Source organism: Siphateles boraxobius, unplaced genomic scaffold, assembly GCF_051911475.1.
Source record: "Siphateles boraxobius isolate OS27281-9 unplaced genomic scaffold, OSU_SipBor_1 9, whole genome shotgun sequence".
In the NCBI taxonomy this organism is placed as follows: domain Eukaryota; kingdom Metazoa; phylum Chordata; class Actinopteri; order Cypriniformes; family Leuciscidae; genus Siphateles; species Siphateles boraxobius.
Genome location: NW_027509219.1, coordinates 13,043,928 through 13,060,773, shown reverse-complemented (window position 1 = coordinate 13,060,773; position 16,846 = coordinate 13,043,928). Strand labels below are relative to the sequence as shown.

Here is a 16,846-nt window from a genome sequence, read left to right as displayed (position 1 = left end):
CCCCACATTTATCTTGTCAAGTTTAATCAAATGACTATTTTTTTCATTCTTATTGTGCCTTTCTAATCATGTTGTTCTTTCAGGACTCAGAGACGCTGAAGTCGACTGATAAAATCTGCAGACAGCTCATCTACCACCTGACCCCTCACTCCAAGTGGCTTAGAAAAAGTATGACCCGGCGAAAGGCCCAGGCTTGGTGAGAAACTTTCTCTGTTTTACATGGCATCAAAACATCAGAATATGCTGTTATTGGGTAAATTATTTGATTCCATCCCTTAGCATTAATGCTAAAACAGATATACTATTTACTACAGATTTTATATTATATTATATTATATTATATTATATTATATTATATTATATTATATTATATTATATTATATTATATTATATTATCACAATGTTACATAGCCCCCCTCCCCCTTAAGGAGCATATACCAGACCCATCACATAAGCGCTTATCAACCCGTCACATAAGTCCAGGAGGGAGGTGGAGTGGAGGCGGACCTGGGGACAGGACGGAGGGACAGATTCACGGAGTGGAGGCCAGACTGGAGACTAAGGTGTATCGGGGTGACCGGGCGGAGCCGGCAAAACATGTGGCCATGGCGATGGAGGCAGGGCTAGTGGCAAGGGCAGAGCAGACGGGACTGAAGATCTCCACGGTGGAGCAAAAGACCACCACAGCAGAGTAGGCGGATCTGGTGACCACCACGGTGGGGCTGAAGACAACCAAGTCATAGCTGAGGACCACCAAGGCAGATCACGTGAAACAGGGCAGGCAGGACATTCATGAGTGATGTCAGTGGCAAGGCAAACATATTCTTTAATGGCGGCTTTCTTGACGGGATGAGACGAGACTTGGAAACTTAGACCTAACCTCTGGCAGAGACGAGACAGGCAGAGAATTCAAGGGCGACTTCTGTGGTCGACACAGGATGGACCGGGAACTCTAGGGCGACCCCGTCTGACCAGGTGTGTGAGCCAGCTGAATCGTCCATTGCCGTGGGAGTCCTGATGGAGTATGAGGGAATGTAAGCGAGCCCTGCCAACCTTCCCGCCACTGAGTGTGAGTGTTGGCTGGACTCTATGGAACCAGCCTCCCTCTCCCATCACCTCTCCAAGCTCCGTTACGGCCGTCTAGGTCTTCGGTTACTCTCCATCTCATCGCTCTCCTCTCTACGCTGTGGGCTCCACCACCATCACAGTTATCGCCTCCAGTGGTTCCCAATGTGACGTTAAACATCTTCACATGGCTCCTCCCTCCAGCTACGCTGCCATGGTGCGCATTCGTGGCTGTGGCCTGGGTCTCCATCCGCACGGCCCTGTTCAAGGCCATCACCTGGATTCATCCACCATCTCCAACATCCTGGACTGGCCTGTTATCCATCCCCCTCCCGGATCTTCGCCCTCCACCAAAGGCTCCTCCAGTCTGCCTGTTCTCACTATCCTTTCGCCCACTCCTCTCCAACCCTTCACCATCTCCTTGTCTGCCCTTAGAGCCCCCGCCCTCCTTCCCGTCTTCCGGGAGGGGGCATACTGTCACAGATTCTATTTGTTTTGACTGTGTTCATTTTGCACTGTCTAATCTGTCGTAATGGACACTAATGTGATTAGTTATTCAGTTCAGGTGTGTTTCTTTAATTATCCTCATTTACATGTGTATGTAAGTTCCCTTGTTTCAGTTCAGTGTTGTCAGGTCTCGTCAATATTATGGTTGTGTTTGCTCTCCTGCCTCTGCTAGGATTTACCTGTGGATACTAATAAAGAATAAAAAGATTCTACTCAGTAAACTGCAAGACAAATATGTTTAGCTTTATCTCACTCAAGTATAATATAAAATGTGAAAATACATATTTATTAATATGTTTATATGTTTAGCTTTAATTTTTTTGTTGTAGTTTTAGACATTTAGTATTTAAACATTTTATTTCAGTCAGTTGACATGGCAACATTTCTGTTTATTTCAGTTAGTTGCCAAGGTAACAATTCTTATTTATTTCTACACTAACTTTAAATTTAAATTAACTTATTTAACTTATTTATAATAAAATGATTTTGATAGTTTATTAGTTTTAGATAACACTGGTCCACATCAATTTTCCATTTCCTTCCCTATTAAGACCTTGGAAATCTTCTGAAATTTGCATAAACTACAGATCTGTTCCATAAGTTATTTGGTAGTTTAAAACAGTGTGATTATAGATGAGTGTAACAAATTGCAGCTTGTTTGATCTGCCACCACTGGCCTATTAATATCAGCCCCCCACGCCCCCCTTCATTTTGGCTATTGATTGGTAGTGTTTTTAACAGCACCGCTGCTGGATCTGGGAAGTGCTGTCTGAAGAGAGAGCCACAAATGCCCTTTGTAACGCACTCCTGACTGTAATACTCCCGAACCTTAGTTATCCAACATAAATCTGTTCACTTCACCTGATTAATTAAATTAATTAGAGCAACCAGTTTGCAGTGTGTTGTACAAGCACCAGTCAATGGTTGCAGAATTTATTTTGGAAATGTGTGCTTGTTGAAAAGTGAATAAATGTACGTGTACTACCCACATGGCCATTACTTGCACCCTCAATCCATTGCCTCTGCTCAATGCAGTTTTTCCACATACTGAATTAAACATGCTGCCCTGCTCCATTACCTTTAGGCTCTAAAAGAGAGAGAGAGAGAGAGAGAGAGAGAGAGAGAGAGAGAGAGAGAGAGAGAGAGAGAGAGAGAGAGAGAGAGAGAGAGAGAGAGACATTTTCACACTAATATAGTCTCATGTGTTATACAGGGTTCCTAAACATAAGCAACTGTCACTGTACTGGTCATTTTGAAACAAGGTCATATCCCTTATAAAAAAGATAATGTGGCAGTTCCAGTGGTTCAGTGATGCTATCAAATGGCTCAGTGACAAAAATATTTTACTTTATTCATTTTGTTGTCCAGTAAAATATGTAGACATATATAAAATAAGATATTATTAATAAATTATGAAATATCTAAAAGTCCTCAAAACAAGATAAATTAACTTGAGTCACAAAAACATCTCGGTTACAAATGTAACCCTTGTTCCGTGAAGGAGGGAACGTGAGATGTTACGTCGATATGACAACGTAATTGGGATCACTTCAGGGAGCCCTATCATCTTCGACTGTCTACAGAACGAGCCAATGAACATTGGCGTACGTGAATCGTATAAACAGAAAGCTGGCGCACGGACCTTTGTTTTCACTGAGGAGCGAGATCGTGACGGCCGTGCAGCGATGGTCAGCAACCATGGCGACGGGATGTAACGTTTCCCGTTCCCTCCTTCAGGGAATGAGGGATACATTTGTAACGGAGACGTTCCCGGAATCCCGTGACGACGTAATTGGAATCCCTATGGAATACGTCATGGTTGCTGACACATCCAGCGCCCTACACAAGACTCTCAGACCCCCAACTGACTGGGGCCTGCGTAGAGGGAGTTCAACCTGTTGTACCGTTATACCCCACACAGTGGAACTCTTGGATAACACTGGGAAAGCGTGCCTTTCCAGGGGAGAGGGACGTTGCGGAAGCCACATCCTGCCCGAAGGCAGGTAACGTGGAGAATACACAAATGGACTGGCCGGTAAGGGGCATATGGCATATTGAATGTCACTGGGGTGGCTCCAGCCTGAGAACGGGGAGACTACACCGGGCAGTGATGGCAGAGCGGACTTTGCCAAGGGAAGACCCGGGCTCACCGCAGGGAGCTGGTCGTGGAAGAATACACATATGGGATCGCCGTAGGGATCACAACATTTAGAACCCAGCCTAACACAAGTTACACAAGTGAAAAGGGTATGAGAGGGATGTGTAGGTGGCTGGCTTGAGACCAGTGGAAGTGTCGGTAAGAACAATCCTTTCCAGTCACTTAAATTACACAGATTACTTTCTTTATTAGGTGTGTGTGTGTGTGTGTGTGTGGTTTCTAGGAGGGAAAAGATATGGGATACAGTTAGCTACATGATGCCACAAAACAAGGCCACAATCCATTTGAACGACAATCAAACATTTGTACAAGAACTTAGAATGCAGGAAATTAGCTAGGTAGCCTACAAACAAAGTCAATACATAAATTCCCTCTGCCCCATACTTAATGAACTGATAATGCCTATAAATACTCAAATGCACATATTGTTACAAATACCACAGTGAGTCACATGAGCAATATAAACTGTTCAATCTAACAGTACATTTAAACAGACAGACTGAAAGGAATGCAAGGTTTGTGCACATTTCTCATAATTAACTTAACATATCAAAGGAGAAACGTATGACACTTACATAGTTCAATAACGCACACAAGGCATGAGACACGGCATTTCCAGCAACACACAAAGATTCCTCCATGTGGCATGAACAAAGAGAGAGGGCTGTGTGTACAGGTGCTGTGTAATAAAGTCTGTGGCTGATTTAAGCTAATTAGTTGAAGGTGTGGTGAACTGCATGGGGAACTGAGTGGCAAAGAAAAATGGGGCTAGGCAACTGCAGGACAGAGGGGAAAACTTCCAAACAGCCGCCCCCAAATTTGCCTTGCAAATTTGCTAGAGTGGGAGGTCATTGGGGTTCAGGTAGGGCAGGAAGTGGGATGAGGCGGGCAACGGGTCTTGTGTACTGTTTGTCCCCCACCTGGACATCTGCAACCCTACAACGCCCGTCCTTGCCGGGATGAAGGGAAATCACTTTACCCACTGGCCAGAGGGACCGGGGGAGCTAAGGGTCAAGAATGAGAACAACAGTATTTAGTTGGAGGTTAGGATTATCAGTGTGCCACTTCTGTCTAGACTGGAGAAAAGGAAGATCATTTCTGATGAAGTGGGCCCAAAAATGATCGGAAAGAATCTGACTATGACACCACTGACGGTGGCTGCACAGCTCAGAGTCAGGATACGTTACCAAGGCAAGGGAAGAGTGATGCCGCCCCATGAGCAACAGGTTAGGAGTCACCGGATCAGGATCTGCAACGTCAGAAGAGACATAACCTATGGGCTTTGAATTGAGGATACCTTCGATTTCAATCATCACTGTGCGTAGCACCTCTTCAGTGATAGTTTGGGCACCTAGAGTGGTCTGCAGGGCAATCTTGATGGAACGTATTTCACGCTCCCACGTCCCGCCGAAGTGGGGTGCGTGCAGGGGGTTGAACTTGAATGAGATCCTCTATTTGGCCAGGACTGCCTTGAGGGATCGGTAGACTTCCTGTAGCTCTCTGTTGCCTCCGATGAAGTTTGTACCTCTATCAGAAAGCAGCTCAAAAGGTTTGCCTCTGCAAGCTATAAAGCGCCTTAGTTCCAGGGTCGAGGACAACTGGATGTATGGCATCAGGGGGCAGGTCACTGCTTTGTCGTAACCTTGCGCCTACTCGAATGAGACCTGAAACTGGATCTAGTTCCGGAGCAAGGGAGAGAAGACGACTGGAATATGGAAGGGATTTGTGGGTCTGAAGGCATGCCAGATCATTTCCAAAGGAATCCAGCTGGGTCTGTCTTAGGATGGCAATCTCTGCATCAAGGTAGGTTGCTGCCGATGGTGTTGCAGGAGGCTCTGTAACCCCATGATGGGAGGCAGCGGTAGAGTCAAGGAGATCCTGAAAGGTGGTGAACTGGGTAGGGTCAGAGATGGAGGGATTTTGGCCAAGATATACGGCACCACAGAAACTGGGCTTACTTAGCTCTACAGGATCTTCGGCCTGATCTATTATGGGGTTAGTTGGCCACAGGTCAGGGGGTTGCAGGAGGAGGCAGGTCCTTGGTTCCACCTGCAAGGCTTACTTAAATCAGACAGCTGCTTCCCTCTAGTCAGATCGTTAGCTGTGTTGTTCTGGGAATCCACATAGCGCCATTCCTGGCTTTTGGTGAGTTCCTGGATTTCGGCAACCCTGGTTCCAACAAAGACCTTATAGCGGCATGATTCTGAGAGAAGCCAATAGAGGACGGTGGTAGAGTCACTCCATAAAGTAGCCTGTCTGATGTTAAGAGTGAGCACTGTTTGGAGAAGGTTGAAAAGTTGAGCTCCAATGAGGACTGTGCACAGTTCAAGACGAGGGATAGATAGTTGTTTTTTGGGCGTAACACGGGACCTCGCCATTAGAAAGGACACATTCACCTGTTGACCATCTTCAGTGCGCATGTAGGCGACTGCGCCATAAGACTGCTCAGACGCATCATAGAAGATGTGCAGGTCTTGGATGGCTGAGGCGGTGTCTACTGTCCTATGGATAAGACAACGGGGCAGTACTATTGAGGAGAGATTAGGGAGTTCTCCTTCCCAGGAAAGCCAGGCTTCTAGAATGTTGTGGGGAAGGTTTGGGTCATCCCATTCTATTGCCTTTGCCCACAGGTGCTGGACAATGATCTTGGCTCTTGTTGTGTAGGGGAGGATGTAGCCAAGAGGATCGTACTGGCTTGCAAGAACTCTGTAGATGTGACACATGGTTGGAGTAGTAGCTTCAATGGCTCTGGGCTTGTATTTCAGGGTGTCGGTATGGCAATTCCAGTGGAGGCCTAGAGTAGATTCCATGGGATCAAGGGAAGAACCTAGCATTAGGAGGGAGATCACAGATGACTTTGGGGTCATTACTGGCCCATTGTCTTATCTCAAAGCCACCAGAGGAGAGGGTTGCACGCATGCAGTAAAGGAATTTACTGCACCTCCGGGAAGTATGGCACCGGGGCAGCGCGCTGAGAGCCAGCACGGCCCGCCCCAAGAAACCAATCATCCAACTGAGATGGTTCGGGACGTGGTGGAGGATTTCCACAAAAAACTGACCTTCTCGGCGGCCCAGGAAATTATAGCCCTCCATTTTGGATCGGACTCGGGCAACGCTACACTCCCCGAAGGGGGTTACGCAGCCAAATCCTCATCTCCAGAGGACTGTAGCTCCCCCTCCGATGCTGCAACCGACATCTGGTCGTCAGGTGGAGCTCCAAAGGACTCGACTGGTCATCCATTCGAAGGACCAGCACGCTCCTTTTGCGTTTGTGAGGCGTGAAGGAGCCACAGGGTTGCCTTGGCATGGAAGCCCTCATGGTAATCCTCAGATCACCCTAGCTAAGCGCTGAAGTAGGTCTATTCTAAGATCCAGAATAGGCACTGGATTGGGGCATAGGCGAAGGGACTGCACCTCACTTGAGGTAAGCGATTCTCAATATTAACGCTGTCATAGTTATATTCCCTAGCAAAGATTTCACCCAACTAACTCACTTTGTCACTGTGCTCACTGTGCGAAGAGTTTTGAAAAAGTTACCTAACTAAGGAGAATTGTGTCCTAGTGGTTTTAAAAACTGTACTATATGTATCTGCAATATTATTTACATGGTACTCCAAACTACTTCAAAGAATACCATTGTACATGTTCATAAAACATGCTATTGTGGTCATACACGTCAAAAAACATGATAGTACCATGGTCATTTTGGTGTTGTGTGTTCATCTAATTTGGCTGTATTGGCAGTGGTGCCCACCTTCTGTGTGATGAGAGATTCAGACAGGATTGCTCTGCAGTGTGTGTGTGTGTTGGGGGGGCTCTGCTTTGGAGGATCTGTTATAGTCTCCCTAGAGCTTTGTGTTCATATAAGTCAATCTGACAAACAGAGAGTCTGCAGGTCCTTGCTGCTTTACACTACAGAAACCAGGTACAGACAGAGGAACATGCTCTTCAAAAGAGTGTGAGAGATAGAGAGAGAAATGAAGAAAGAGTGTATGGCCTTAGAGCAAAGGACTAGACAAAACGACACAGAGAACCTCAAAAAATAATTTCTCAATCAGTATTGTTTCTCTTTTTTTTACAGTACAATACCTAAAGATGAAAAAAACAGATGCATTTACTTGAGAAGCAAAACTGCATATGTTATTAAAACATGTTTTCATGTCAATTTGTTGAGTTATTATGTAGGTTACGTCATATGTGTGCTTGTTCATCCACTATTTTTTATTTTATGAATGCATGCTGGTCCTATTAGATGCCATATCACTGTAATCGAGCTCCATTTCCATATAAATGAAGAACAAAATGAGAAAGAGGCTTGGTTATATTAGAATTGACAGATTTATATGTGTCTGTTCACTTTTGATGGATCTGCATTAGTGTGCTCCGTTTTGTAGAGGCATCATCAGACTTTCATTGGGGTTTCAATTGTGTGAATGGTGACTTGCGCAGGGAGCGTTCCTTGTAGCATGGAGACATTTGTGACAGATGATTCAGAGGACATATACTACAAGGAACACTCCCTGCGCAAGCAGGTTGTCACGTTGGTTATGTTGACGGAAGGTAGCCTTTTTTTCAGGTGCTGCGTCATATCATTACGCCAGCTGCACTCATGGTACGGCAGTAAAGTTTCTTGATTATTACCCAGGAATGAGAGTATAGTTCCCAGCCATATCAGCCTAGAAAATCGCAACTTTACATTTTCCGTCGGTCTTAGTGCACGATGTAACTACAAAAGAGTCAAGTTTTAAATAGGAAAAATATCTAAACTCTTTGGTCATTTTTTTTTGAGAAATGCTAATGGTCTTGTCCACTTCAATGATGTATGCTAAGCTATGCTAAAAGTGGTACCGCCAGAACCGGAGATCAGCTGAATGGATTCAAAAACGGTAAAACTCAACACTTTAACTCTGGGGGAGTTGTAAAATGAGCCTATTTCCAAAAAAAGTGGAGTATCCCTTTAATGGCCTCAGTCTGCTTTTGGACTGTTGAGAACTGCTGGGAAAAGCCCTCGACAGTGTCAGTGAAGTGGCCACCTTGCGAGTTGGGGTCGCCGTGAAAGCGGACTTTGTCGGCATCCTGCATTTCTGTAAGGTTCAGCCAGAGGTTCAGGTTCCTGGACCACCAAGGTGGACAACGTCTGGTCGAGGGCCCGCGCTCTGACTTCCTTTGCCCAGAGGGCAAAGTCAGTCACCGTGTGCAGTTCCTGGATCAACCCCGGCTCAGAACTACCCTCGTGCAGTTCTTTGTGCTTTGGCCTGATGGAGTTGCAGGATGGCCACTGCATGCAGGTTGGAGGTGACCTGTCCTGTGGCACTGTAAGCTTTAGCAGCCAGGGCTGCCTAGTCTTACAGGCCTTGGACAGGAGACGTGGAGGGTTCTGCCAGGTGACGCCATTCAGGACAATTGTGAGAAAATTTTCTGTGACCTTTGCAGGAATGTAATATAAAGATTATACAAAGTAACATGTATCTTTTGCAACACTGTGAAGGTGAATAGCACTTATCATTCAGATACCGGTATAAACTTAAATAACTATTGGTACAGTATGTGTGACTATACATGCATCATTGTTTTCAAATACCTCCATTTTCACATTCCAAACTACAACTCGAAAACAACGTTTTCAAATCTTCAAGACTTGGGAGTGAGTCTTCAAAAAGCTCAGTTTTCAGAGGAAAAGACGACAAATATATGTAAATGTATGCCTAAGAGAGTGAACCAACAAAACTAGAATGTTTCCATAATCAACAAGGCATAGAAACCACGAAACAAGAGAAATAGAGAGCTTATGAATATTAATTATGTGACATGACATTCACCCAGTGGTCCTGCCTGATTAATAATTAGGGACTAGCATAATAACAGATTGCAGCTTACTGATTGTGTGTTCATTTATTGATGTAACCATTTGCCAGGGATTGTCAGTTTATGCAGCAGGGCTAAAAAAAGTATTTGCACTGTCGCCAAGCAAAATATAACTCCTAATATATAATGATTGTTTCCCTATAGGTGAACTTAGAAATTTCCCTGCATACAACTTTCAAGCTGTAAACTTAATGTGGATTGCATGGTCTCAATAATCTGGTTTTGGAATAATTTGATAAGCAATGTTTGAGTTCCTGTTGCAATGTCTGGTTTTGATTGTGAATTGGCTATTGGCAAAAATAACCAGTTTGTGACACTGTTGAAAATTGAACTCTTGGAGACACATGTACGATTACTAGGGTTTATTTCTCTACAGTAAATTAGAGATCCCAGAGATTTTAAAGATTACTTTACACAAACAAATGACAACACTGTCATCATTTACTCACCCTCATGTTGTTTCAAACCCGTGTTTGTGATTTTAATGTCAGCGATTGGTGTTTCAGTTCTCAAGTGGCATGTAATTGGTAGTGTTTACACTTCTGTGTGTTGTATACCTGTGCTCAGTTAAGGCTATAATGTTAGTGTTATTGGCAGGCCTTCATATAAAGACAGACCAGCATCTGCTCCTGGAGGCGGGTGTAAGTCTGAATCTCACACTGATCAAAGGTGTGAAAGCATCAACTCAGGTAGAAAACAGCCATTGCCATGCCAACAGCGGTGGGAGGCATGTCTTTGCAGCACTTGTCTTCCTTTTCTCCATCACTCATTCTGCTTGGTTGGTTTTTAGCTTTCAGTATATCCTTAGTATCATCTCTCACCTCTCAAAGCCTTTCAGACCCATTCAGGGATGAAGAGCAGGCCCCTGAAAACCAGCTTTTCTGCTTGTGTACAGGTTTTACTAAGTTATCACTCTCAAAATCATTTTTGCTTTGTGGTGGAAGACTTTTGATATGTCCCATTTGTAGACAGTCAGCATAGTCAGACAAACACACGTTGTGTTTTCATGTACTTTCCATAACCATGAGGATTTTTACACTTTAAAAACCGTATAATCTATCCCCTTACACCAACCCTAAACCTACCCAATCACAGACTTTCTGCTTTTTTACGTTTAAAAAAAACATCACTTAGTATGATTTCTAAGCTGTTTTCCCCATGGAGACCAAAAACGTCCGCACAAGGACAAGGATTTCGGATATTGTCATTTTTGTGGGGACCTTTTGTTCCCATAATGTAGGGTTTACTAGGCCACGCACACACACACACACACACACACACACACACACACACACACACACACACACACACACACACACACACACACACACACAAACACTCACACCCACACACAACAGGGAGACCTTTAATATGATGAGAAAGTTATCTGTTAGTGTATCGATTCATCTGTGTCAGTCGCTTGACTATACCCACTAAACACTGGACGTTGGATAGACATGCAGATCATGTCTATATTGGGTCCGTCGGTCCATGATCAATTCTGGACATCTATTCGACGTCCAAACTAGGTCCAATATTTGGACGTCCAACCATGACCCAACTTGGACATCAGGTTGATGTTCAACATTTGACCTTTGAACTGGGTAATTTTTTTGGACCTCATTTGGACGTCTATTACAGGTGCAGGAAATTTACATGATTAATATGTCATATTTATTTATTTACAAATATCAACATTGCTGTTATCAACATGATTAATACATATGAATACAGATTATTTATAATTATTTAAGATAATTTTCCAAAAACTCCATTTGACCGTCTCAGCAGCATGTGATAACTGGAGACGCATATTGTTGGTGCTTGCAATGCCAAGATCATGGGTTCGATTCCCAGGGAAAGCAGGAACTGATTGGAATGTAAATGTGTAATGCATTGTAAGTCACTGTGGATAAAAGCGTCTGCCAAATGCATAAACGTAAATACATGATACAGAAAACATGTCCTCCACCCTTTTGAAACATGGGAATACAGTTATAGAAGTTGTATAGAAATGACGTCCAAAATTAGTCTAAATTAAATGTTGAAAAGACGTCCACAAACGACCACATTTGGTCCTACGGACGTCAACATTAGACGTGCAGTAGACGTCGAATAAAGACGTCGCCTGGCGTTACAAAACAACCCCTTCAGTGCACCGACGTCACATTGCTCAGTGGGTAAATCCGTGGGGGACAAAATCTATCATGCAAAAAAGTTTTGAGGACCTCAATGTAAATTATGCCTATAACACACTAGTACCGTTCAAATGTTTGGGGTTGGTAAATTGTTTTAATGCTTTTGAAAAAAGTCTCCTATGCAAAAGAAATTTATTGGCAGATGCACTAAGTGGAAATAGCAGTATTGTATTTGCTCTTGTTGTTATATTTATACTTAGTGCAAAGAGTGGCTATTTGTACCCCAGTGTATTGTAGTACATTATAAAACAGTATGCAATAATAACATATTCCGTGTATGTTATTATATTTGATAAAATCATAAATGGATGCTGCCTTATTGGGACATTACTTTTCCCTGTCTCTAAAGTCTTCTCCTACTTTTACACATTAAACACTACATTCACACTATTAAATACCCGTTAGACACTTTATTTCACTTTTCAAATATTTTCTTCATTTTTATTAAAAAGAATGAAATATGATGGGAAAGGGGAGAAGAAAGAGTTTGTAAAAAGGCGGATTCAAACTCTAAAGCCAACGCCACCAGCCTTACTCTCCATGCCTTACTTATCACAGAGATTTCTTTTATAACTTTGTTTGGCTCAATCAGACACTGGTGGGCGGAGTTGGCGTAAATGGCCTCTGCCAACAAGGTGGGCTATTTACACTTTCAAGTTTAGTAAGTAAACATTATGTAATTTATTATTTTAAACCACTTACAAATATAACATATTAAATGTAAACACATTCATAAAGCAAGTTTGGTGGGGGGGGGAGGGGGTTGGGGGCGTTTTGTATGTTTTTTGTCCCAAAAGGACTCTTTTTATATATATATAGAACATTTCGAGATGCAGATCTTTGGAATTTATGAAAGACGCTCCCCTTTTTATGCTGACCTAAAGATTTTTTACTTTAGATTTAAATGTGCTCTTTTACCACAGAATTTCATGGGAATGTAAAGAGTCATGTTTGGTTACAACTACCCACTGTACTTCTAATGATCATAAGGTCTTAATGCTATTTTCTTTTCATGCTCGACTGCCATGCAACTGGTCTTTTCACTGTCAAAGCAGAATAGTTTTTAGAGAAAAAGTCTGTCAGATTAGGCTGTATCTGAGAAAGTAGAGCTTGACTCCATACATGTGCCTTAGCATAAAGTCATACAGGTGTTAAAGATGTCAAATCTGCTGCTTTGACGCAGTTAGTTGGTTTCTCGTGCCTCTGATGAGCATATTAGACACGGCTTCCCTTATTCCTTTGTTCATTTAAACAGATCGCTGAATGCGAAATTCATATTTAGGTAGGATTCTGCAGTAATGCAAGAATACATTTTATTACTATTTATTATACTATTATTATTATTATTATTATTATTAGATACTGTGTTATGCTGTTTGCCTCTTTTCAACCATTTGTGAACAAAACAGATTGCCTTGACACGATTTCCTTCCTTAAATGAAGCAATTTAGAATGTGAGAATGAGAAGAGCGCGTTGATTACTGATTGTGTAATATGCCAGTAAAGCAGAAAAGATTATTTACTTTCCCCTAGTAAATTCTCATTGCCACAGATGTCAGAATAATAAAACATCAAAGGAAATATGGAAATATTTTTCCTTTTTCTTCTGTAATTTTGATATAGTTAGTGGGGCAGTCAGTTTGATGTATTAAATAATCCAATTTGTGCATGTGTGAAGAGACACTATGTACCTTTGGGCCAGAATTAATAATTGAGATATTTTGCATCATTGATGACTCTGCAAAAACAAAATGGAGTGAGGCTTGAATCAGACACGTCAGGGATGGCTAGAGGGAGAAAATGAAGTGCTAAGGAGGAAATCTTTTCAGCTCTGCGTTGCCAAAATTTTGTCTTCTACATGTTTAGAAACTCAAATACTTCCATAGACTGGAAATGTACTGCGAAGGGAACACACATTGACGCTGTCGGAGTGCAGAATGCTTGGTCTCTTTGATTGTACGAAAGCTGACAGTAAGGAAAATGAATGTCACTCATAGACGCTGGTTGCCAAGGAACGCGAAGTGAGCCCGAAGTGACTGTAATTCAAACTGGCACCCAGTCGCGAGAAAAATAAACCAATAAATAACACATTCAAATTAATTATATTATTCTTTTACCCATCCTGCACTGGAAAAAAGGCACATTTGCGTCTCAGTTTATGTTTCAAAACCTGGAAGTCACAACATACATACATTATGTCACTCAATTAAAAACTGCGATCGATCGATATAACTACAATTAATATAAAAAAAATTATATGAATATATCAAGATATAATGTAACAATTTAGTGAGATTATGCTTAAAGGGGTCATCGGATGCAAAATTCACTTTTATATGGTGTTTGTAAATAAATGTGTGTGGACGTAACCACCGTACAATGAAAAAAAATCCATTCACTAATTTTTTTTAATCCTCAAAAAGTCTAAACACTCTTAATAATCAAGCCGATTGGATTTCCTGAGCAATATGATATCATATTGCTCATGCTCCGCCCACGACCACTGACGGACTGTCCCGTATTAGCATATTTCCGCCCTCAGACATTTGTGTCGACATGTGACACACATACTCGGGTGAGTAGTTACTCATTAAAAGAGGTAAAAAGGGTGTTGTTTTACACAACCATTGAGGAATTTTAACCAAAGTATGTTACAAACTTTACATGAAGACCCTAAAGAATCATACCAACTTGTTGAAAATGGGCATCTGAGGACCCCTATAAAATCAAGAAAAATACGGTAACACTTTATTTCGACAGTCCACTTTAGACAGTTCTCTAACTATAAGTAACTTTGCAACTACTTGTTAACTACCATTCCTTAGAGTTTTATTAACTGTCTAATATCTAATAACACTTTATTTTGATTCTCCACAACAGACATTCTACTGACTATAAGTGACTTTGCAACTACATGTCAACTTATTCCACCCAAACCCTAACCTAACAGTCTACTATTAGTCTAATGAGAGTTAGTTGACGTGCAGTTGACAAGTTGGTAGAATGTGTAAAGTGGACCATCAAAATAAAGTGTAACCAAAATATGCATTTATGTTCCTCAAGTAAATCCTGTCTTAAGGTTGTTTAAATGTTTTACTGTTAAAATAGATACAATTATTATTAATTTGACCTTTTTACCATGCTTAAACTGGCAAAATCTAAAAAAATATTTGTTTTTAATAACCAATTTGTCCTTGTCTTTTTTGTTTGGCAGGTCAGACTAACCTTATTTTCTCTTAAAAGCACCTCCCTTATCTGTATTGATTCCTAACGCATCTTCAAAGAACTTCTTCAGCATTTCATCAAAGCATGCAGTCTTTTCATGGGCCAACCTATTGCTATTTAATCACAGAGATCCCTCAAATGTCACTGTTTAAAGGCAAAGCAGATTGGCTTGTGACTTAGCAGAAATGAGGCAGCAAGCTTAAAAGAACCACTGTTTGTCAAAATATAGCCTTTGGACATTCGTATACAGCATAAACCCCAGGGGGTTTGGACCTGAAGTTATATTTGGAAAAGAAATTGAATTTGGGCGCAAACACAGTAGAGTGATACCACCTGCTACCAGTAATGGGAAAATAGAGGAAGACTGTCAGTAGGATTTTTTCATGAAGAGATATCACCCTTCTGAGAGGATTGTAATAATTCATTTGCATCTCAGTGTGGGTGTGTGTGTTTCCTTGGCAAATGAATATTCTTTTGATCTCTGTCCTGTGGTTTGTGTGGCAGTGTATATTGCAAGACTCGCCATATTTCCATTTCAAACTGTGCATTGTAACTGTGTGGCCCAAATCATGAAAAATGTATCATGTACATCTGAGGAGCTGAGTGATTTTCAAGCAGATGTATGTCTGTGTTTGTATTTTGTTGATCCCGTTAATGGAACTAGGTCAAAATGAAGCACACAGACTGGCAAAGACTATTTTTTTCCCCTTACATTTACTTTATTTTTTAAAGATTATGTGTTTAATTTTCTTACGTGTCTGCAGATAGATTTCACTTGGTTTTAAAAGTGGTGTACAATTTTAGAGCCATAACTGGCACCAAATGTAATTGCAAAAATAATGTTTTAAAACAGGTTTCCTGCACCCTGTCTGCTATTGGTCAACCAAAGACATAGCCACATCTCAGACTCACACCATTGGTTAGCAGGCTAGTCTAGATCCTCATACTATCAGATCAGTTTTAATAGCACCACAGACATTGTATTAAACCTACATACATGCCTTTAATAGTACTTATTATGGAAAAATACACTTTAAAAGATTATACTTAATTGTGAAATGAATGTAATGTTTTCAGACATATAATTGCTAGATGTATTATATTGCAATTATCTAAACTTGAGAGTTATTTGACCCACTTAAGTAGGATATACATCTTCATATGTCATTTTATATAATAATTCTATTGTCTTTGAAATGTGGTTAAAGTGTACAGTTAAAATCCACTGACAAATTTTTATAGAAATCTAAAATATACTTTGATGCCATTTCTATTGAAACTTGTTTGTATATTTGGAATTTCACATTTGTAATGATGAATTTGAAATTGAGTACATATTAACTTGAAATGTAATGTCAAATAACACTAGTTAAAATTAAAATCAAGTACTTGTACATGTGCTTTAGGATGATAGTCAACACATCAAAATAAGATCTTTAAAACAATAATTATTTAAACATAATGATTTAAAATTCACTTTTAAAGTAAAACTTTTCATTTGACATTATTACAAAGTGACTAAAGACTTTTTAAAGGTGTATTTAAATGTGTAAAGAAACATCTTAAAATTGTACTCTCCTCAAGTACACTTAAGTGGCATTCCATTTCATTAATATTATATTATTGGCAAGTTGTATTTTTTTTTTAATTTACAAATATATAACAAATACAATTAAGTGCACATCTTTTTCACAAAGGAATGGCATATATTTTAGTTTGCAAAGACTGGGAAAGGAGAAAGTATGTTGACATTGAATTACACCTTCTAATAAACATTTGCATCTCTTTTTTTATAATTTCTGTTATATTTCTAAAATAATCATGTTTT

At 41.0% G+C, this 16,846-nt stretch overlaps 1 protein-coding gene across 1 annotated transcript in view; it reads left to right on the top strand.

Annotated features, from left to right (window-relative positions):
* Positions 1-16,846, top strand: part of lrrc75ba (leucine rich repeat containing 75Ba) — a 59,009-nt gene that overhangs the window by 35,990 nt on the left and 6,173 nt on the right. The window contains exon 3 of the mRNA XM_077224266.1: positions 84-196. Coding sequence (XP_077080381.1) covers positions 84-196 — 113 coding nt within the window. The remainder of the gene's footprint in view (positions 1-83; positions 197-16,846) is intronic.